Source organism: Ustilaginoidea virens, chromosome 4 (genome assembly GCF_000687475.1).
Source record: "Ustilaginoidea virens chromosome 4, complete sequence".
NCBI classification, from domain to species: Eukaryota; Fungi; Ascomycota; class Sordariomycetes; order Hypocreales; family Clavicipitaceae; genus Ustilaginoidea; species Ustilaginoidea virens.
In genome coordinates this window covers 904633-926681 of record NC_057319.1, presented here as the reverse complement: position 1 = coordinate 926681, position 22049 = coordinate 904633, and the positions used below count along the sequence as shown (strand labels likewise).

The window sequence follows — 22049 nt, the reverse complement described above, 5'->3', positions numbered from 1 at the left end:
TCATGACTGACGGACTGATGACTGGTGGGCCAGGCTCATTCTGCCGCCATTGGCCGCCATTTCAGCGGGCATCCATCCGCCTTGGACTGGATCCCCGCGACGGCCTTGCCGTTATTTTCTGCCATCAAAATCGCGCGATTGTTTCCCAGCATGATCTCTTTCCCATAGGCATTTCTGCGCGGAACCTCGGGGCAGAGTCCATCGGCATCGTGTTCAGCTGCAGATGCTCGCGAGACCAGGTTTGAGAGCCTTGGGAGCCTTGCTAAAGAGACTCGCCGCAACGATGGAGGAAACTGGCATGAATGGAAGCGGTGCAGCAGCAGCCACGGAAACAACCACGACGGCATCGATACCAGCGCCAGCGCCAGCGCCAGCGCCAGCATGCTCGGCTGCCGCAATCGCAAGACAAAAGGAGGAATCCCAAGAAGCGGCTGCGCAGGCAAGGGCGCGGTTTGCACAGGGGAAAGCCGGCGATGCAGGCGGCCCGTTGATCACCCCCGTCACTTCCGTCTGGCCGCCGCCGTACTACTTTGAGGGGGATCTGCGACGTGTACGGCCGTATTTCTGGACGTACAACACGTACTGCAAGGAGAGGTGGCGAGGCAGGAGCTTGATTGAGGTCTTTGAGTCGGAGTTTCGAGACCGTCCGGCCGAGTACTACCGGAACACGATGGAAACCGGGGACATCTTCGTCAACGGCAAGCGAGTCGGGCCCGACTACGTCCTGCGGAACGGGGACCTGATATCGCACACGATGCACCGGCACGAGCCGCCCGTCACGTCGGAACCGGTCGGCGTGATCCACGAGGACGAGGAGATGATTGTCATCAACAAGCCGTCGGGCGTGCCGGTGCACCCGGCCGGGCGGTACAAGTTCAACTCGGTGCTGGAGATTATGAAGGCGGAGCGCGGGGAGCAGTTCATGCCGTACCCGTGCAACCGGCTGGACCGGCTGACCAGCGGCATCATGTTTGTCGCCAAGAGCGTCAAGGCGGCGGAAGCGCTGGGCAGCCAGATCAAGTCGCGCACCGTGAGGAAGGAGTACATGGCGCGGGTGGTGGGCGAGTTCCCCGAGGGCGAGGTGGTGTGCGACCAGCCCATCCTGTCGATATCGCCCAAGCTGGGTCTCAACCGCGTGCGCGCCAACGGCAAGCCCGCGCGAACCGTCTTCAAACGGCTTGCGTACTACCCTCCTCCTCCTCCTCATCCTCGCCCGCCGAGGAACGACGACCGAGGAGGCTCCGGCGTCGAGGGGGGTTCGGCCGGCGAAGAACCAGCCCGCCGCGACGGGCGGCCAGAGGCTTCCGAGGGATCCGAGGGGAGGCCCTGGACGAACAAGGCCGGGTACTCCATCGTCCGGTGCCTTCCGGTGACGGGGCGCACGCACCAGATCAGGGTGCACCTGCAGTACCTCGGGCATCCGATCCAGAACGACCCCATCTACGCGAACCAGCGAGTATGGGGCTTCAAGCTGGGCCGGCAGGACGCCGACGGCACGGAAACGACGGACGAGGACGTCATCAGCAGGCTGTCGCGCATGGGCAAGGAGGAAGTGGCCCAAGCCGTGGTGTACTACGACGAGATGGTGGACAAGTACGAGAAGCAGCGGGCAGAGAAGATGACGGGCGAGACATGCCGAGTGTGCGCCACGCCGCTGTACTCTGACCCGGGGATGCACGAGCTCTCGCTGTGGCTTCACAGCCTGCGGTACGAGGACGCCGACGGCGCGTGGTCGTACAAGAGCCCTCTGCCCACATGGGCCCTCCCGCCCGAGGGCATGGCTGGGCCCACGGCAGTCGGAGGCATGGAAGAGCTGGTGGATGCTGTCAAGGACGAGGACCTGGTAGCTGTCGGATAACTCTAAAATAAAAAAGAAGCGGAGCAAAGGGGAAAAAAAGAAGAAGAAGAAGAAGAAGAAGAAGAAGAAGAAGAAGAAGGTGTCCCCCGTTCCCCCCATCAAAAAAAATAAAGGAAAAAGGAAAAAAATGGGAAAAGGGAAAAGAAGAGAAAAAAAGAAAACGAAAAAAGAACACGAATCGCAATCGGAGATGCATCTCGCCGTCAGGATGGGGATCAGGCGACAGCTTCATTTTTTGGTTCTTGTGTGTTCGGCCTCGCCCGGCAGCCGCCGCAACAAGAGGCTGGCCGCAACAAAGGCTGGCCGCAACAAAGGCTGGCCGCAACAAAGGCTGGCCGTCCGCCGCCCCATGGGTGGATGAGACGGGACGGTGGCGCAACGGTCAACTTTAAAATGGCTGCCGTCCGGTGTTTTGCCTTTGCTTAGCTGCGAAGCCTAGTCGACGGGTTCCCGGGCAAGGGACGCTAAACTAGGCCGAACGCTGGGCCGGCTGTCGCGGGTTCCCTTGGCCTTTGTTGAAGACGGGACGACGCATCGGCATGCGTCCGGCGAACAGTTGCGACAAAGAGGCGGCGGTGCGGCGGAAGCGGCGAATGCGGCGATGCGGCGATGCGGCGATGCGGCGTCTGGTCGGCGCGGCCGATGCAACGCGGCCGATGCAACGCGGCCTCGTGGCGCCTGGCGTGCGCCCAAACATACCAGCTGGCGGCCACGGCCTTGCACTCACTGAAGTGTCCTCCGTATCGCAGGGCAAGGCCCGCCCAAAGACCCCTGAGTGGCCCGGAAATAACTGACAACATTATCTGCTGCTTGGCACATGCAGGTACCTAGGTAGGTACGTACCTACATGGTGGCCAGCCAGCGCACGCCATCAATCGGCAAACCTCTGCCTTGGCAACCTACCTACATGCCATGCCATGCCATGCCATGCCATGCCACTCGCCCACGCCATGCGCTTATCTGCGATCTGAGGACCTTGCAGCAACGGACATGTGGCCGGAGAAAAAAGCCACAAGTCTGTTTTTTTTTTTCTCGGCACGGCGGGTCCGCACCGCACGCTGCCCCGGGGCACACAAGGCCAGCCGTCGCAGCAAAACGCAAGCGCCTTCGCCGGCGCAAGGCCCGCGGTTCGAATTGGCACTCTTCATCATGACTGGATTTTTTTTGATTTTCGCCAGAGAGAGAGAGAGCCCGAGAGGCCATGTGCTTCTGGCGCGCGTCGATGACGAGGCAGGCGCAACCGGAGTGACTGGTTGGCTGGCCGCCCCGCAGCTGGCGGCAGGTGCGCGCAACTGTCAACGTCACACTTCCGTACAGTCAGCTAAGCAGGGCCCGGAGGCTCTTTCTTCTTCTTCTTCTTCTTCTTTTTTTTTTTTTTTTTTTTTTTTTTTTTTTTTTCCCTTTTTTGGCCCTTTTGCTTCGCATCCTGTCCAGGTGGCATTGCACGACGCGACAATGCCGGCTCGCAGACAGACAGAGAGACAACACGGACCCTTGCGACGATGCGGGCGGCGCGGCAAACCACGAGGCCAGCCAGGCCGAGGCAGAGGGCCAAGGCTTGCCAAGGAACGCCGCTTTCTTTTTGTCGCGTGCTGGGGCGACAACCGACCGACCGTCTGAGACGCATTCCCCTCCCCCCCTTTTCGGCCAACTATGGGGAACGGCATGCAGCCCCGTACCACAAAAAGACGGGGCAAAAACGTGGCACGGGAAAATCGCCATGTGGAAAATTTAGAATCTAGGGACGAGGCGCCCCTTAGCAGAGGATGGATGCCGCCGCCTTGTTGACTCGGCAAAGTCTGGAAGCGTTGCGGTTCGACGCCTTGCCATTTGCCGCGGGGACAGATGGCACGCCCTGATCGGAAGGGGGGGGCGGCGAGCGAGCGCCATCACGCCAGCTTGATGCGCGCTAGCGGGTTATTTTATTTTATGATGATGATGGTTTTTATTTTATTCATTTTTATTTTATTTTTACCTTTATTTTTTTTTTTTTTTTTTTTTTTTTTTTTCCCCCTTTGGCGTCATTTTCAGGTCGTGCGTGGTCTGTCTGCGTGGTGAGCTTGGTTCACGACGTTTGCTGCAGACGAGTTGGCGCTGCGGCAAAGGCTCGACCGAGTCCAACAGGGCCTGGATCCTGGATCCATGCGGGCGCTTGTCAAAGCTGCATCGACGAACGTATCAACGCATCGCGCATCGCGCATCACGCATCACGCATCGCGCATCAACGCAGCAGTGCATCCTTCACCACCCACGACTTGGCCATGGACCAACAGGCCCGGACGAGCACGCCCGGAGCGACATTACTCCGTCCGTCTCCCCGAGCCCAGCACCGTCCAGCACTCCAGAGGTTATCCTGGCCCGGGTATCCCTATCCCTCCCCTTCCAAAACACGCAGGGCAGCGGAGAGCCGGCCGAGGATCTGGGAAATGACTCGGTTTCTGCCTGAAAGAGCGCATTCCCCATGTCAAACAAACCCCTGGCCTCGTTTTTTGTTATTATTATTTTTTTTTTTCATTTTTTCGCCGGTTCTCCTGGGTGTACGTGGGATGCGGAGCGCTGTGATAGGCCTAGGGGGAGCTGCTGCTGCTCATCTTGCGTGGGCCCCGGCAGCCGATGGCGATTGCACGGCTTCTGGAACTTCCACGGCGTGCCTTGGGCCTTGGGCCTTGGGCCTCGGGCGCTTGGGCAGGGCTTGTGATTTGATACATACATATTGCATTACGGGTCAAGCCGGAACTGGACCGGCTCTGCGAGGTTTTTGGTTCGCCGCCCAGGGAGCTGCCCCCCTTGATGGCCCCTTTGATCGAGATTGGTGAGCAAGGGGGCAGGCAGTCAGTACAGTCAGTACATGCAGCAATGCCTCGTGGGGAGCAACACACACACACACACACACACACGCATGCACGCACATGTGACACACCCTGCGGAAAGAGTCTGATGCTTGCCGTGCTCCAACAGTTCTAGAAGCTTCAACATGGCCACGCGCCCCTCCCCCGGCTCCCTCCGCAGCCATTGACTCTGCCAGCCAAGGCTAGCAGCTAGCTGGCAGGGCCGTGCGGGAAATAACTGCGTGCTCCAGGCGCAGGCGTGTCTGGAGGAAGCACCTTCCATGGGCCTTTTCTTTTCCCTCCGTCTTGGCCGGAACAAATCCAAGTTGGACTCGTCCATGGATGCCATGGATGGGCCACCAACAGACAGCCTCAAGGTTTCCATGGAGAGAGCGGTGACTTGCCAAGCCGGAATAAGCAAAGCAATCGAGGTGCAGTACAGACACGCTGTTTTGTATAATCTGCCCCCAGTCACTTCCACCCCCCCTCTCCAATTTTTTTTTTTTTTTCATTTTTCCCATTCTTGCACTCTTTTCTTCTTCTCTCTTCCTTTCAATCTTTTTTTCTTTCTCTTCATCCCCGCCAGGCGTATCCGGCATGGGCGATCGCGCCGGTCATGCCCTTGACGCGAGGGAAGACAAAAAAGAGTCGAGGCATCAAGACATGTGTGGTTCCGAATTCGTTCATTGGCCGGCATCTCTTATCTGTGGGAAGCTCGCTGAAGATGGAGCTGCAAAAGCCGGCTTGCCAAAAGTTTGTTTTGGAATCGTCAAGGGTCGCACGCACTGGTGCCTCTTTTTGGCTTTTCCCCACCCCTCCCCCCCCCCCCCCCCCCCCCCTTGGTGCTCGAGTACCCCGCAGACCAACTACCGGGCAACTTGGCCATGGGACTTTGACTTTGTTCCTGGCGGCGAGGAAGGCGGCTCTGTCATTGGCCCGGTTGGGTCTGGCTGCCATGTGCTGATGCCAGGGCCAAAAACGCTTCGAGTGGGCTGACGTGTGATTGGGCTTGGGCGTGGGCCGGGTTCCGCGCGGGCCGGCGTACATTTTCGTCTGTGACAGGCGGACTGGAGCAGACCGGGCAAACGGTTGGTTTCCAACCATGGGACACGGACGATTGCTGTCCGGTTGTCTGCATCATGATGCGTCTGCCTGCTGGGCCGTCTGCCGCCGAGAGGTTAGGCTAGGTACCTAGGTACCTACCTGCCTTGCTGCTGATGGGAGGTGCCTAGGACCGACGAGCAAGGTGCACGCCGACCTACTAACCTACGTACCTGGTACCTACCTTAGGTAGATACCTTGGGTACCTAAGGAGGCCACATGCATGCATGCTCCCAGCTGGGTGCTGCTGTGGGTGTTGAGTTGGCCCACGGGCCCGCTTGTTGCTGGGGTGAAGACCGTTCAGCCACACAAGGATCGACGGCCAACTGCCAACTGCGAGCCGAAACCAAGTCGTCTCAGGTTCGTCCATGTGGCGCAGTCGGATGCCTTCCGTCCAGCCAGGACGGGGTACGTTACGTACCGCTGTAGTAATGTTCCCACCACCAAACAACGGCGTACTAAAATTGCCCAGGCCCCCGTTGGCCGCTGGACGACGGAAAGGAAGGGGGGCGGTGCTGGCACCAAGTCACCAAGTCCCCAAGTACCCAAGTCCCCAAGTACCCCCCCCGCGCAGGCGACACCCAACCGGTACTCGGAACCCGCGCTCCGCTCGGCAAATGGAAAAGCTTTAGCGCGAGTGGTTACGAGCCGGGCGTTACGGAGCACCCGCAGGCCCGGGGGCACACGTATGCTCGCTCAACTTTTGGAGACGAGACGAGACGGTGGTGGTGGTGCAAGGGCGGTGCTGGCCGGGCGCGCCTCGCTCGCCTGGCCGGCTGGCTCCGCCGACCGACGCAAAAGCTCGACCACCATTTTGGGGGGGCTCGCGATCCTCCGATCGAGATTTGCCCGGGCCACGACAGCATCAGAGCGAGCGTCGGTGCCAAGAGTCCAAAAAGAGGTTTTACAAGAAGAGCAAAAAAAAAAAAAAAAAAAAAACCAGGGGCCCGTTTTTGGTGGGGTTAACCCTTTTGGCCGTCCGCTTCGCCGACTGCTTCTTTTTTTTTTTTCCTTTGTTTTTTTATTTTATTTTGTTTTGTTTTGTTTTGTTTTGTTTGATTTTTTTTTTTCTTTTTGCGCATGCGCGACAACGAGCAGCGACGGGGTCGCGTGGCGATGTCGTCGTTCGTCGTCGTGGCCGAGGCGGTCGGCGGTCGGCGGAACATAGGGCAGGGCGCGGGCTGCAGCGACCGGCGCAGCGGCCGGGACAGACAAGTTCAAGTCCAGTGTCGTCCAGCCTGGCAAAAGGGGGACCGACCGAGCGACGCGCTGACTGGCTGCCGGCTGCCGGCTGGCCGTCTGGCCGTCTGGATGTCTGGCCGTCTGGCCGTCTGGCCGTCTGGCAGCGCGCAAGTGCAAACAGAGCAAAGTACATAGCCCGCTTCCCGCTTTTCCCGCCTCGTCTCGCAAGCCTTCTTTCCTTCTTTGCGGCGTCTTCCTCCCCGACTTACTACGTACGATTGGCGTCTCGAAGCAAACGGTCAACCGATGGGGCTTTTGTCGGCCTTGCCTTGCCTTGGCTCCGGTCGTACTAAGCTGCTGCCCCCCTCTTCGTCCTGGCTACCTCGCCAGCGGGACCCACCAAGTCCCCCGAGGGGGGCGTGCGAGAACAAGCAGTCCCCATCCCAGGGTGGGGCTGCTGCCTCCCATGGTGGAGGGGGCGTGCGGCTAGGCGAAGCCCCCCCCCCCCCCCCAGCAGCAGCAGCAGCCTGGCATGCGAGGCGGCGTCGTCAACCAAAGGCCAGCCCTCTGCGGCGCTGCTTCAGGCCTAGCGTCGAGCGAGCGCGCACCCCACACCCCCCCCCCCTCCTCCGGCACAGGGGTCAGTTTCCATGGGAGCTTTCCTTGGGGGACAGACGCGCCACCACAAAGGCCTTTTCTCCATGGGCCATCGTCGTCGTGGATCGCAACCCGAGACGTCTGTCTATATATCAGCTTGGGCCTGTCGCTTCTCTCCACCGAAGGGGGGAGGGGAAAACCTTGCCTTGGCCATTCTCTTTCTCCCAGACCATAACCAAAACCATACAACGACAAGCTCACATTGACCAGTCTGCATTCCTTTTTTTCTGCAAGGATCAACATCCCAACATCCCAACCTCCCTCGGCAACTCTTTCTCGTCGTCTCGTCTCGTCGTCTTGTCGTCTAGGAGAAAAGAAGCAAAGAGACAAACAAGACAAGACCAGACGCCATATTTACATCCACACTTGTATACACTTGCACACTTGTACACACACACGCACGCACACGCACTCACCTCACTCCTTCGCTCACACTTATAACTGCACTTGCACTTGCACTTGCAGACACACACACACGCACGCACGCAACACACACCCCGTGTTGTTGCTCCCCGCTTGTCCCCAGCATCCGCCTGCCACCTGCACGCAAAACATTCGCCATGCCGCGATCATCTTCCGCGGAGCCGACCAAGCCGTCGTCCTCCAAGCGCAAGGGTGAGTTTTTTTTATTTGCCACGCACCTGCCCAGCAGCCCAAGCCTCCCCCGGCAAAAAGAAAAAGGAAAGAGAGGAGGGAGAAGCAAGATCAGAGGACCAAGACGCGGTGATTGCTAACACACACCTCCCCCTTGCGTAGGCACCCGTAGCGTCTCTACCCTGACCCCCTCACAGCTCGCGCGCAAGCGGGCCAACGACAGAGAAGCCCAGCGAGCCATTCGCGCCAGAACCAAGGAGCACATTGAGCGTCTGGAGCGAGAACTCGACGAGCTCCGAAGCGTCCAGAATCGCGACAAGACGGTCCAGGACCTGATGCGCCGCAACAGGGCGCTCGAGGACGAGCTCCGCCAGCTCAAGGACTCCATGGGCGTCTCCATCACGTCGTCTCCCTACTCTGCCCCAACCGGTACGGTCTCTGCCTCTGCCTCTGCCGTCGGCGCCGCGGGCCGCTCGGATGACGCGGGTCTCGCCCTGGCGGCCGCCGCCCCCCGACCAACACGACTGCTAACACGTTGCTCGTCAGTCTACGATGACAGCTGCGGCACCTTTGCCAGTCCGAGAATGTCGCCTCTTCCCGCTGGCGGAGCCGACTACATTCCCGACTACAGCCCGACGTCGGTAACGTCGGTAACGTCAGTAACGGCGGCGGCGGCTGCCGCTCAGCAGCAGTACGTGCCCATGCCCAACTGCGAGGCCTGGGCTTCCACGCTTCCCTCGAGCGTGCCCAGCCCGGCGTCGTCGGTCCACACGGAGGAGTACGGTCCGGCCTCGGGCTACATCCCCACCAGCGTGCCCAGCAACATGATGGGGGCTGCGGCCATTGAGCTCGTGAATGAGACGTATCTGCACCAGAACCAGCAGCAGCAGGCGCAGCACCAGCAGCAGCGACTCCAGAACTGGAACAACATGTACACGGCCATGTACTACGACGGCGGGAGCCAAAATGCCGCCTGCATCTCACGATGAGGATGCGAAAGACCTAAAAATAAAAGAAAAAATACACCGAAAAATGTACCAAAAGTGGGAAAAGGAGGGGGGGAGGGTTGCTTCGGGAGCGAGGAGGATGCCAGCGTCGAATAGACAACCCGTTACCGGGAGGGGGTTGCGCCATTGCCATTGCCATTGCCATTGCCATTGCCATTGAACGGGAACTCAACTCAAACCCCTCTCTGGGGACCGCGAATCATCGACAGCCCGGATCCAAGAAATGGACAGCAAAAAGAGCGGCCGCGACAGCCCCGAGCGAAGCTCTGATTCGAGCTGGGTTGGGGCAGGGTTTCAGAGGGGGGCAAACCCTTTTCGAGGCTTGGCTTCCCTCCCCCTTCTCCCCCGTCAATACGCCGCCATCCATCAGAAGTCGGAAATCACTCGAGGCCGTGCAATCCCGGGGGGATTCAACAGGTTGCGGCAACTGCGCGCGTGGCAGCGTGGCAGCGTGGCGGCGTAGTCGGCGGCCGGGCCCATGGCCCATGATGCCATTGCGGTGGCGTCGCCGGTGGCCAAGATCAAACCGCACTACCGCTGCTATTGATAGGCTTGCACCTCGGGGCCACACAGGCCGAGGTGCGAAACCGTGGGCGCGACGGGGACTACAATAGAACACGTGGAGACAAGGCGAGAACAAAGGGAACAGGCTGAGGCCGTGTGTCTATTCAGGAGACGGGCCTGACGGTCTGACGGGTCTTATTGTATACTTGGTATTAGAGGCGCGGGTTTTTTTTTTTGGGCGCGCATGGGTGCGCAAGACGCGGGGACAATCGGTGCGTTGGGCTCTTTTTGCATCTTTTTCTTTTGCTTGTTTCTTTTCTTGTTTCTTTTTTTTTTTTTATTTTTTTTTTTATTTTTTTTTCCTTGTTTCCTGCTTCTTGCGCATTCGTTTCATATACCACGGGAACTAGACTGGGGCAAGTCTACAGAGACGTCTTTGGGGGAACCGGCCCTCTCACGGTTGCAGGCCGGCAGGATCATGGCGAAGAACATCTAAAAACCTGTTTATATATTGTTGGAAAGGGGTAAAAAAAAAAAAAAAAAAAAAAAAAAAAAAAAAAAAAAAAAAAAAGACACCACAACTTGTACAATACGCAGCGTTAGGCAGGCCAAGCATTCTGATACCCCCCTTCTCCTCCTCGTCTCTGCCGTGCCGCCGCTCCTCCCGGGGTCACCTTCATTCACGGCCACGCGACAATGTCTAGCAAAGGCCAGCCACAGGGCCGAACAATGCAGTGGCTGTGCTCTCTCTCTCTTTCTCTGTCTCTCTCTGTCTTTTCTTTTTTCTTTTTTTTTTTTTTTTTTTTTTTCCCGTCATGTGTATTGCTTTATTTTTAATTTAATTTTACTTTTACTTCTTTTGAAGAAAACCCCCTGCCCGCCGTCGCCAGTGGACCCCGGCAGCCCGCAGGCCCGGTTTTCGTTTTCTGCTGTTCTTTTCTAGCTTCTTCCAGGGGTTCGCGCCCCTCGTCGGCGTAGCCAACCTTTTTTTTTTTTTTTTTTTTTTTTTTTTTTTTTTTTCTTTTTTGCTGTGGCACGGCAGCAGCTCAAAGCAAACACGGCACCGCCAAGTTTGCCGGGCGGGTTAGTAATAGTAAGAGAAAGGGAAAGGGAAAGGGGGCCCCCGGGCAAGTCGGACAGTAATTGGACCAGGGGTTGAACGTGAACGGTTGGGCGGGGCGCGACTTGGAGGCACGCGCCGCTTACAAAGACGATTGCCGGCGCAAAAGCTGGAGCCCAGCATAGGCAGCCGGGGTGGATGAATGGACTTATCGTGGGGTTGTGGTGTTGGGTGCTGGGTGCTGGGTGCTGGCAGCAAAGGCCTGGTGGCATATGCATGTGCTGTGCTGTGCATGTGCTGTGCATGTGCGCGGCGGGGTCGTTGGGTTTCGGGTAGAAAGCCTCAATCCATGGCATGGCATGGCAATGGTGCAGCCCTGGGAAATGTGTTCTATACGTAGTGCAAGCGTAGTGGCAACGGAGGGGTGTTGCAGGGCAGGGCAGGGCAGGGCAGGGCAGGGCAGGGCAGGGCAGGGCAGCGAAGCGCGGTGACCCGACGGGACGTAGCGACGTAGCGCGGGCGGTGGCTTGGACGGCGGCCAGGTTGCAGGCGCAAAGCCACGGGTGCGCAGCCACATCGGGCTTTGGGTGCGGCGGCCGGGTTGAAACAAGGTGACGGCATTTGTGGCGCGGGCGCCTCGACTTGAACTGAGTGGGCAGTGGGCAGTGGGCAGTGGGCAGTGGGCAGTGGGCAGTGAGCAGTGGGTAGTGGGTAGTGGCTGGGGCACTGGGCAGTGGGCAACTATAAAAAGCATAAAAATAAAAATAAAAATAAAAATAAAAATAAAAATAAAAAAAAAAACACCTAGCGCCGGGGACCACAGGCCGGCAGTTGCCGCGCAGCAGGGCCTCGGGCAGCTTGGCGGTGGACTGGCAGGAAAAATTGAGACGGTCGGGCCACGTGTGTCTCACGGGGAGAAGTGGGTTTTATACGGGATGGGGGAAGGCGAGTTGGAATAGAAATTAAAGAAATTGAAAAAAAAAAAAAAAAAAAAAAAAAAAAAAAAAGGGAAGAATACGAAAATAAGAGAAAGAAAAAAAAAATTCCCCAAAAAAAAGCAGCTGAGGAGAGAGGAATAAAAAAAAAACCAAACCAAACCAATCGCCGGAAAGGAGGACTGCCAGCGCGATTACGTGGCGGGTCGCAGCGAGTCCGGCGAGCTCACGGGCCGGATCCACGGTTGCGCCGGAGCTGCCTGGGCCCCAGCGCCGCAGCTCGGCACCCAGCCCTCGAGCCGGCGTCCCCCGGGTTCCGTGCGGGGGGGGGGCAGGTCTTGGCCCGGCCGATGGCTCGTTCTCGTCGGCACAACTCCGTCCAGCGCTGCGGCCCTCTCGACCACGATGCCCGATGCCTGCCGCCTTCTCCCCCCGGTGGGCTTGTCCCCCCGGTGGGCTTGTCCCCCCCCTGGTCCGCAAGGGCAAGGGGGTTTGCTCAGGAAGCGTGGCCGGCCAGCGCACAGACTGCAGTCTGCACCCGGCAAAAGGCTCGGTAACGCTTGGGAAGGAAATAAAAAAGAAAAAAAAGACGCCGCCTGGGCCCAGCCAACAGCACGCCGTACATGTGGGCCATCGCGTAAATAAGGGCCTGCAGAGATGGGCACCTCCATCATGATGCTGCACGTGGCAGGTGTGACGACGGCCCCGGCACCGGAAACGCCGACGCAGCGCAGGCGTCAGCTCTGGCTCCTTTCCGACTTTTCCCCGGCACGACAACGACAAGATGCTGCTTGCTTGCTGCGTCCCGCTCCAACGTGCGGCGTCTCGGGACCCCGCGCCAACAGGCAGTATTGCATTATTTTATTTTTATTTTTTTTTCCCATTGTGTTTATTATTCGCCTCCCGGCAAAAGAGCAAACGACCATCCCCCACCCAACCCAACGTTGAGACGGCAAGTCTTGGCTGCGGCGTTTTTCCACGACAGGGTCCCTTTGGCTTGCGCAAACGCAACGCAAACGCAACGCAAACGCAACGCAACGCAGTTGACGCGCTGCTGCGCACGGGGGGGGGGGAGGGGCCCCGGTCCGCCGCCCAGCCAATCCGGCGTCGTGCCGCGGCTCAAGCGCGATTTCCGGCAGGACGCACTGACGCAGCCTGGGATCGACTTTTGGCGCGGGGGGGGGGGCCCCCCATCCCAGCGGGGTCGGTCGGTGGCAGCATTGGGCATGAGGAGGGGGGGGGGGGTTGGTTTGCGCGAATCTTTTTTTGGCCGACTGTTTTTTCTTTTTTTTTTTCGTTGTTTCGCCCGCCCCCGGCTCTTCGTTTGTGGCATGCCCTGCAGGGCTGCCGTGCGTGCCGGTCGACGGCCGCACAGGCCGGCTTTTCGCCGGACGCTGGGGGGCCAAAGTCGGCATGGGCTGCACGGGGGACCTGGTTGCGTCCGTCTGTGGTATGTACCGTATGTACGGAGAACCTGCCTGCTGCGCTGGCGGGGCGGGTGGGTACTGGCCAGGCGGTTACTGCTGCCCTTCCCCCCCCCCCACTCCCCCCGCCCGGCCCACATGTCTGGCCCACCGCCCAAACTGCCTTCTAGAAGGACGCGTGGAAGCCCGGCCAGCCCGTGGGTGGGGCTCGGTGCCCAATCTGGCACGGTGGGCAGGCCAAACGTCACGTCACGTCACGTCACCACTGCACGCTACGCCGAATCCTGGCGAAACGTTGTGCGACGGCTGCGGGCTCCACAACGGACCCTTCCCCACCTTTTTCTGACAAACCGAGCTGGCCACCCTTCCTTTTCCTTTTCCTTTTCCTCGGGCGGGCAACTCTGGCCCAGGCCCCCAAAAAACCTCTTTGCTTTCACCGCCAAGAATCCTCACACGCGTGATTCCAGCATTCGCAACACAGCTGATAGATGATGTCATCTTGGAGCGTTAATGCCGTGCATGACGCGGCTTTCCCCCCCCCCCCCCCCCGTCTTCTGCAGATACTGCCGGAGTAAAGAGCTCATGAACGAGGCACGACCAGGCCTATTTTCAAGCCCATGGCTGTACTCCGTAAAGTAGCGGGAATCGCCTCACACCGCTCTGTGCCCCCTACGGGTGCGATAAGTGCCATGCAGCGCTTTGTAAATCCGGAAATTGCTGTGCTTGCACCATCGTCCTAGTCTGTTGATGTATCTTTCACACCATCCTTCCTATTGACTTTCACCCTGGCCCAATACCAAGCCAGCACTTTCGCAGCACCTCAGAGGATTGTGCATCATCATCCTCATCAGCACCAGCACCAGCACCAGCCAAAGACTAATTGATTGCTCGCCTGCGGACCCCCGTTCAGGACTCGCAACCCCCACGTCCACCAGGCGTAGAGTGCGCATCGTCCATCTGGTCTGCAGCCAACGCGGTGCGCCCTTTTCCCGTCCCCCCCCCCAACAACAACAACAACAACAACCACCATCGGCGCTGCCTAAAGGCCCTCATAAAACGCTTGCATTGTCGAGAATACATGCCCCGACCAAACTCGATGTCAAGAGACCCAAGCAGACGCCCGGCGCCGCTACGCGCACCCCCCGCCCGCCATAACCTGCGCAGGGAAAAGGCAAGTCGGCTGCGTTTTCCCGCCCTCATCCCCCCCCCCCCCTCCAAAAATCATCCGACAAGCCCTACCGCCGTCCGTCCTGTAGGGCAGACCAGGCGAGCTGGGCGACGGGGTGACTGCTCAGAAGCCCCCGGCAGCCGGGACGGCCAATCACGGCGCTGGCCCGGGCTACCTGCCCGGCCCTGCGGCTGAAAGCCCCCGGTGGCTGAACCCAGCTCGATTGACTTTTCCTCGGGCGGGTGCTGCGATCGGGGCACGTGGGATCAGCGTGCCGGTTCTTCGACGACGACGACGTCAAAACGGCGCGGGGCGTTTGGCAGCCAGAGCTTGCGATATGTCGTCGTCTCGTTGGACTCCTCAAGCGTCGTGGAAAGATCCCGCCCGGCGCGCTGTGCGCCAGAGCAGCCGTGAGGTGCTTGCTGGCTCTGGCATCTTGGCTGCGGCCTTTTTCGCTGTCAAGAGTCTAAACTCTGTCGGCGCAGAGCAGCGGCTGAATTGCCGGGGAGTGGGAGCGAGGTCCAGTGGCCAAGTACGACGAGGTACCGAGCTGCTGCTGCTTCCTTGTCCTTTGCAACTCTGATACACCATCCAAAGCGGCCATGGGGGGGGGGGGGGGGGGGGGGCATAAAGCACGCCTTTTTCGACACATTCAAGATGGCACTAATCCTCATTATTTGACGTTGTTCCGCGCCCGCCCCCCCCCCGGCTCAACGTCCGCCCCTCGCCTGCAGCAAGACGATTGACGCGTTCCTGAGCTCCCAGACTCCCAGCGCCGTGGTTGGCAGACTCGATCGGCAAGTGACATGGCTGTCCAGACCCTGCCCAGCCCAAACAAATACAGTCCGCGAGCCTGCAACAACGTTGGCCCTTGACCCAGCCCTCGCCACTTCACAACCGCCACTGCTCGCAATCTGCGCAATGCCTTGCTCGAGGTATTTGTCTCAATCCCACTCCCCCCCCGGGGCCCCGTTTGTGTCTTTGGGGATCCCGTGATGCTTCATTGGTGCAGCAGGGCCTAGCCATGCAAACGCACCATGGCGCGCGTCTCGTGTGCTTCAGTGGATCGCTTGCAAAACCAGGATTCCCAGAGCTTGGGTTGTAGCGCAACATCACAGGCTTGGGGTGCAAACGGCTCTCGGCAGCCGTGATCTGGCAAGATGCCGTTTCCATGAAACCATGACCCGCTCCAAGCCGACGCTACGCCGGTTCCACGGATCACAAGTGTCCCCTTTTGCCCCCTGCCTTGATCCTTCGCTTTCGTAACGGCCCCCCCCCGTCCTGCCAATCTGACCGCTGTCAAACGGTGCGCGCAAGCCCCAGGTACCAGTGGATCTCCAGAGTCAAAGGTGAGAGACAGGGTGAGGAGAAGCGGGGAGGGAGAGGGAGGGGGGGGGGCGTGGTCGCAAGGGTGAGTGGATGCTGGTGACGGCGCATTGCGAAAGCTGTTGGCCCTGTCCTTGCGCGCTCCATCAGGCCATGGGTCCCATGCTTGGCCAGACTTTGGACCCTTGGCCGTGGTGTCTGAGATGGCGGATTGGCATGAAATCCAGGCAGTCCAGGATGGGGATTCTGAAAATTTCATCCTCTCAAAACAGGCACCAAATACCGAATCAGGACCAAGGAGACCCATGACGGAACCGCATCCTGATCCTTCATCCAGCCAGGGAAGCCACTTGACCATGGTGAGGGGTACTCAAGTCCAACGTGGCTAAGGTCAAGAGGAGGGAAAAGGGGGCGTGCGGTGAAAACATGCCAGAAGAGGAGGCTGATGGGGTTGCTGGAGAGCAAGAAAAAGGGCCACGCCTTTTCGCTCCGTCGGGCCATGTGTCGGGCCATGTGTCGCGCGCCTTGTGTCGGCATCTTGCTGCTTGCAGCGTCCCGTCAAGACCTTTCCGCCTCGAGGCCGCGCGTCTGACGAACCAACCACTTATCAGATAGCCGAGGTGGCCATTGCCTTTATTGTCCTGCCCCCTTCGTGGCTTCCGAGAAAAGGACTGTCCCGGCAGAAGGCCCATGACGGGAATAAAAAGACCCCTTGGCTTAGCATCGTGCGGCCATTGGTCCGTCTTTCTTGGCAGCAACCCCGGATGCCCGGATGCCGCTTCCAATGGCACCTCAGGTAACATAGATCGATCGAGTTGCATCGCTCGTCAGACCGGCGGCCATTACTGACTGATGTATCCTGAGCTTCCGCGTGCCTGGGGGCTCCGCACCGGGGTGACAGGTCCGGATGCGCTTTCGAATCTCTTCCCCTCTCGTCCCGACACCAGCCAATCGGTCCGTCTCCCTTGAAAACGAGCATCGCGTGATGCCATCGCGTTGACTCGTTCGGTGTGGGGAGCTCCAGCAAATGTCAGCTCGCGGTCGGATAAATGTGCGTGTTCGCAGACAAGTCTCCCTCCGCGTTGTCCCCGTGAATGGCACACTCCGCATCTGCATCAGCCGTCGAGTCAGTGCGACGGAACATCTGTCGATAAAGCCCGATGCGTAGGCATGGTGCCGTCTGCCGTTGCAGAATCCCGCCTTCTGGGAACGGGGGGCCCAGCGAGCCCACCCATGCTATGCTGTTTGACCAACACATCAAACGCCCGGATTTTCGCGTAACGCTCGGCATCAAAGGCAAATACATCTGTCCTCTTTCCCGCATCAGGCCGCATGAGCTCATCTCTTCCAAACGCTGCAAAGCTGGGCAATGGTGGCAAAGCAAAGACCTGGACCAACCTGACCATCCTTCTCTACGGGGGAGCCATTGTCCTTCCTGCTCAAAGGGCCAAGGCCGAAGCCGCAGGTACGGTAGCTGTTCCATGTACGGCCCTTTCAGAAGAATGGGCAGAGCCATGTCGTCTTGTCGTTTGTTTGTCTTGAACTATTCGCGTCAATCCTGGAAAATGTTGGTCGGTAAACTAGGACCCACTCTTCCAGGTCAGGCAAACACGCCGCTCACGGGATCGGAGATCGGAGGAAATCGTAGCCTAACCGCTGTCCGACATTCAACCGAGCACAGCCAAGTAACAGCCAGTAACAGCCAGTAACAGCCAATAACAGCCAATAACAGCCAATAACAGCCAATAACAGCCAATAACAGCCAATAACAGCCAATAACAGCCAATAACAGCCGACAAACAGCCGACGACCCCACCTCCCCCAGCGTCCGGAAAGTGGGGAAACTGGGGTTGAGGAGGCATAGCTTTCTGAAGCGATCAAATCAAACCTACATGTTCTCCATCAGATAACATCCGCCCAGCTGCCATTCGCCATGGATAATGCATAATGCTGTCTTGCTCATGGCTTCCACCAGAAGGATGCGCTTGTCCCTCTTGTCCCTGCCCCTCTTTCCCCCATTTGCCATCGATTGATGTCAGTCCCGCGTGTTCCCCCGCCCTCGAGCTTCTGCCGGAAGACCAAACCAACAGGCGGTATGCAACCAGACTTCAATGCAGAGGCTCACGTGTAGCTCGCTCGTATTAAACTGACATGGGGCTTCCGCATGTCGTCCCGTCGCCCCCCCATTAGGATCTCAAAACTCTTACGACCTTCTTTGCTTTTCTCGTATCCGGCGCAGCTTGGGCACTTGGTTCGGTGTGCCATCTTGCCTGAAAATAAGTGACGAAACGCCGCCAATTCTAGTCGGATTTGGTTCCAGTCAAAACCTCAAACCATCACCATGGCTGACCTCCATGTTGAACAAGTGCTCCAAAAGCTCACCTTGTCCGAAAAGTGCGACCTGCTGGCAGGTTAGTTTCCGCCCGTAACCTGGAGCACGAACCCCCCTTGGTAGTGGCTGGAAAGAAAGAGCCGCGGCGGCATCTTGATGGATCTTTGTCGCTTTCGCTTTGCTTACTCCTGTGTCTACATGCCCCAGGAATCGACTTCTGGCATACAAAGGCACTCCCCAAACATGGCATCCCATCCCTTCGCATGTCGGATGGCCCAAACGGTGTAAGAGGCACCAGGTTCTTCAATGGCGTCCCGTCGGCATGCTTCCCCTGCGGCACGGCGCTAGGATCTACCTTTAATCAGGCGCTCCTGGAAGAAGCCGGAAGGAAAATGGGCCAAGAAGCCCTGGCCAAGAGCGCCCACGTCATCCTCGGCCCAACCGTCAACATGCAGAGGTCTCCGCTCGGTGGTCGCGGCTTCGAGTCGCTCGGGGAAGATCCGTTCCTGGCCGGCCTTGGCGCGGCAGCCTTGGTCAGGGGCATCCAGAGCACCGGTGTGCAGGCGGCCATCAAGCACTTCCTGTGCAACGACCAGGAGGACAAGCGCATGGGTGTCCAGAGCATCGTCACTGAGCGGGCGTTGCGCGAGATTTACGCGCTCCCCTTCCAGCTGGCCGTTCGAGACGCCCGTCCTGGAGCCTTCATGACCGCCTACAACGGCGTCAACGGCACCATGTGCAGCGAAAACAAGAAGTACCTCGACGGCATGCTGCGGAAGGAGTGGGGCTGGGATGGCCTCGTCGTGAGCGACTGGTACGGCACCTACAGCACCACCGCGGCCGTTGTCGCCGGTCTCGACGTGGAGATGCCCGGCCCTCCGCGGTTTCGCGGAGAAGCCCTCAAGTTTAATGCCTCGACCGACAAGCCGTTCCCTCACGTCATCGACGAGAGAGTTCGAGCCGTCTTGAAACTTGTCAAAAAGGTCTCTGGTCTGGGTATCCAGGAGTTTGGCCCTGAAGAGGAGGCCAACACGCCGGAAACGGCTGCCCTGCTCCGCAGGATCGGCAACGAAAGCATAGTGCTTCTCAAGAATGAGCGCAACGTCCTGCCGTTGAAAAGGGAGGGCAAGACGCTGGTCGTCGGCCCCAATGCCAAGGTGGCAACGTACCACGGCGGCGGTTCCGCCGCTCTGCCTGCCTACTATGCCGTGACCCCCTACGACGGCATCAGCGGGAAGCTTGGGCTTTCTCCCGAGTACACCGTGGGCGCCTACACCCACCGATTCCTCCCTCTCCTCGGCCCTCAGTGCACCGACCCGGAGGGGGGCAGGCAAGGCATGCGCTGGACCGTGTACAACCAGCCTCCCGGCACGCCTGACCGGACACCCGTAGATGTGCTCTTCCTCAGCAAGACGGAGATGCACCTGGTGGACTACCACAACCCCGACCTGGCCGATGTCTGGTATGCCGACATGGAAGGCTCCCTCGTCGCCGAGGAGGACTGCGTGTACGAGCTCGGGGTGGTGGTGGCTGGAACGGCCAAGGCCTTTGTCGACGACGAGCTCGTCGTCGACAACGCCACCAAGCAAGTCGCCGGCGACGCCTTTTTCGGAACCGCCACCCGCGAGGAACGCGGCTGCTTCGAGATGAGCAAGGGAGCAACGTACCGCTTGCGCATAGAGTTTGCATCAGCGCCCACCTACTCCCTCAAGGCCGGCGACGCCCAGGTGCCTGGACATGGATCCCTCCGCGTCGGCGGCTGCAAGGTGATTGACGGCGACGAGGAGATCCGGAAAGCCGTGCGGCTCGCCGAGGATCACGACCAGGTCGTCATCTGCGCCGGCCTCAACTCCGACTGGGAGACGGAAGGCGCGGACAGAAGCAGCATGAAGCTCCCCGGCCTTCTGGATCAGCTGATTTCCCGAGTCGCGGCGGCCAACCCAAACACGGCGGTGGTGATGCAGACGGGCACCCCCGAGGAGATGCCGTGGCTGGACCAGACCCCGGCCGTGATCCAGGCGTGGTACGGGGGCAACGAGACGGGCAACTGCATCGCCGACGTGCTCTTTGGCGACGCCAACCCCTCGGGCAAGCTGTCGCTCAGCTTCCCCAGGCGCCTGCAGGACGTGCCGTCGTTTCTCAACTACCGAGCCGAGGCAGGACGCACGCTCTACGGCGAAGACGTCTACGTCGGCTACCGCTACTACGAGCTCGCCGACCGCCAAGTCAACTTTGCCTTTGGGCACGGCCTGTCCTACACGACCTTTGCGTTTTCCGACCTCTCGGTCGCCGTGGCCGAGGGCAAGCTCACCGTCACTCTCGAGGTGCGGAACACGGGCTCCGTCAGGGGCTCGCAAGTGGCCCAGATGTACATTCAGCCGCGGCAGGCCGCCAAGGTGAACCGCCCGGTCAAGGAACTTCGCGGGTTCGCAAAGGTCGAGCTCGAAGCTGGCGAGACCAAGACGGTGACGATGACGGAGTTGGAAAAGTACGCTGCTGCCTACTGGGACGAGGAGCGCGACCAGTGGTGCGTCGAGGCGGGCGACTACGACGTGATTGTCAGCGACAGCAGTGCCGTTTGCGACGAGGGGCCGTCGGTCGTGAGGGCATCGTTTGCCATTGGCGAGACGTACTGGTGGAGCGGTGTGTGACGATGGCTGCGGACGGGATGGAAGCAGCAAGCTGTTCTTTTTTTGTCCCTTTTTTGTCCCTTTTTTTGTCCCTTTTTTTCTTTTGGGTTGCTTGAGACGTGGAGCGGTGCGTAGTCAACCCAGTCTATGGACGGATCTTGTTCGTTGCTTGCTTGCAGGGGAGCCAGCTGCTGGGAGCTTGAATCCGGTTTGCCGAGGTGATGCGCCGGGGGGCACCAAGGTGTTTTGCCATGCCTTGAATTATTGACACTTTGAAGAGAAAGACAAAGAAAAAGCACTCTTTGCGCTGTTTAATGAAGAATTGAATTTTTCGGCATTTCGAAAAAGCCGGGGAGGAGGAATCTGCCGTGTCTCGCCAGGACTTGTGTTGAACGAGGTCTGGGGTTGGCGGCAGCTGCGTCTCGGCTGGCGGGTGGGGCACATATTACCTAAGCCATTCTCTTCCCCCCCACCCCAACCCCAAGCCTCGGCTGAGTCGGCTCCTCGACTTGCGGAGTACAATTAACTCTTTGCCATGATCATGATCGCATCTGCTCTTCATCCCCCGTTTACACTTTTGCGGCTGCCCAGCCTCGCCCCGGCCCACGGCGTCCATTTCCGGTTTCCCACACCTCCGCTCCCACCTCGCCGCCATGCCTCCCCCCCTAGCCGACAGGAAATCCCGGACAAGAGAGCACTACCCCTTCCTGCTGGACTACCGAACTAGATGGTAAGCCCCCAGCCGGCCGGGGGCAAAAGAAACATCCTCCATCTAACCCGGGCTGCCGCGCGCGCCCCTTTCCCCTTTCCCTCCCCGCAGGAACGACAACGACATGTACAACCACATGAACAACTCCGTCTACGACTTCCTGTACGTCAGCCCCGCGCTCCTCAGGCAAACCAACCCCCCCGGTCCCCCGTCACCCCCCTCCCCAACCCTCGAGTGAGCGCCGGGACCGCCTGACAGTTGACACACACCGTCCCCATCGATCCGACAGGTTCGACTCCGCCGTGAACGCGTACCTCCTGGAGCACTGCGGCCTCGACCCGCGCAGCGCGCCGCAGCACCCGGTGGTGGTGCGCACCAGCACGGACTACTGCGCGCCCATTGCGTACCCCGCCGTGGCCGAGGTCGGCGTCCGCGTGGCCAGGCTGGGCCGCTCGAGCGTCGCCTTCGAGCTGGGGCTGTTTGAGCAGGGCGTCGGGGGCGTCAAGGCCGTGTGCGATTTTGTGCACGTCTTTGTGGACAGGGCGACGGGGCGGCCGGCCGCGGCGGGCATGGCGCCGCATGTGCGGAGGGGCTTGGAGAAGCTGTGCCGGGGGGAGGAGGCGGCTGATGGCCGGAGCAGGCTGTGAGAAAGTTTGCGTGGCCAGCTGGGAAAGTCTGCATCATGTAGAGAGAGAGAGAGAGATTTGTTGGACGAGGAGTATATACCGCAGTCG

General features: G+C 59.5%; 5 protein-coding genes across 5 annotated transcripts; 4 read left to right on the top strand and 1 right to left on the bottom strand.

Annotated features, from left to right (window-relative positions):
- Nucleotides 1-283: 283 nt before the first annotated feature.
- On the top strand, nucleotides 284-1858 carry UV8b_04784 (uncharacterized protein; the record flags this gene model as incomplete). Its single annotated transcript, XM_043142282.1, has 1 exon — nucleotides 284-1858. One exon carries the CDS (start codon nucleotides 284-286, stop codon nucleotides 1856-1858), a length of 1575 nt encoding a protein of 524 aa, XP_042998216.1.
- Nucleotides 1859-8186: 6328 nt separating this feature from the next.
- UV8b_04783 (uncharacterized protein) lies at nucleotides 8187-9209 on the top strand (the record flags this gene model as incomplete). The annotated part of the gene is made up of 3 exons (XM_043142281.1): nucleotides 8187-8241; nucleotides 8383-8649; nucleotides 8767-9209. The coding sequence occupies 3 exons, from the start codon at nucleotides 8187-8189 to the stop codon at nucleotides 9207-9209; spliced, it is 765 nt and encodes a 254-aa protein (XP_042998215.1).
- A 1790-nt stretch (nucleotides 9210-10999) lies between these two features.
- On the bottom strand, nucleotides 11000-11368 carry UV8b_04782 (uncharacterized protein; the record flags this gene model as incomplete). Its single annotated transcript, XM_043142280.1, has 1 exon — nucleotides 11000-11368. The coding sequence occupies one exon, from the start codon at nucleotides 11366-11368 to the stop codon at nucleotides 11000-11002; it is 369 nt and encodes a 122-aa protein (XP_042998214.1).
- Nucleotides 11369-17985: 6617 nt separating this feature from the next.
- UV8b_04781 (uncharacterized protein) lies at nucleotides 17986-20627 on the top strand (the record flags this gene model as incomplete). The annotated part of the gene is made up of 2 exons (XM_043142279.1): nucleotides 17986-18055; nucleotides 18184-20627. The coding sequence occupies 2 exons, from the start codon at nucleotides 17986-17988 to the stop codon at nucleotides 20625-20627; spliced, it is 2514 nt and encodes an 837-aa protein (XP_042998213.1).
- A 632-nt stretch (nucleotides 20628-21259) lies between these two features.
- Nucleotides 21260-21962, top strand: UV8b_04780 (uncharacterized protein; the record flags this gene model as incomplete). Its single annotated transcript, XM_043142278.1, has 3 exons — nucleotides 21260-21336; nucleotides 21427-21477; nucleotides 21605-21962. 3 exons carry the CDS (start codon nucleotides 21260-21262, stop codon nucleotides 21960-21962), a joined length of 486 nt encoding a protein of 161 aa, XP_042998212.1.
- Nucleotides 21963-22049: the final 87 nt, after the last annotated feature.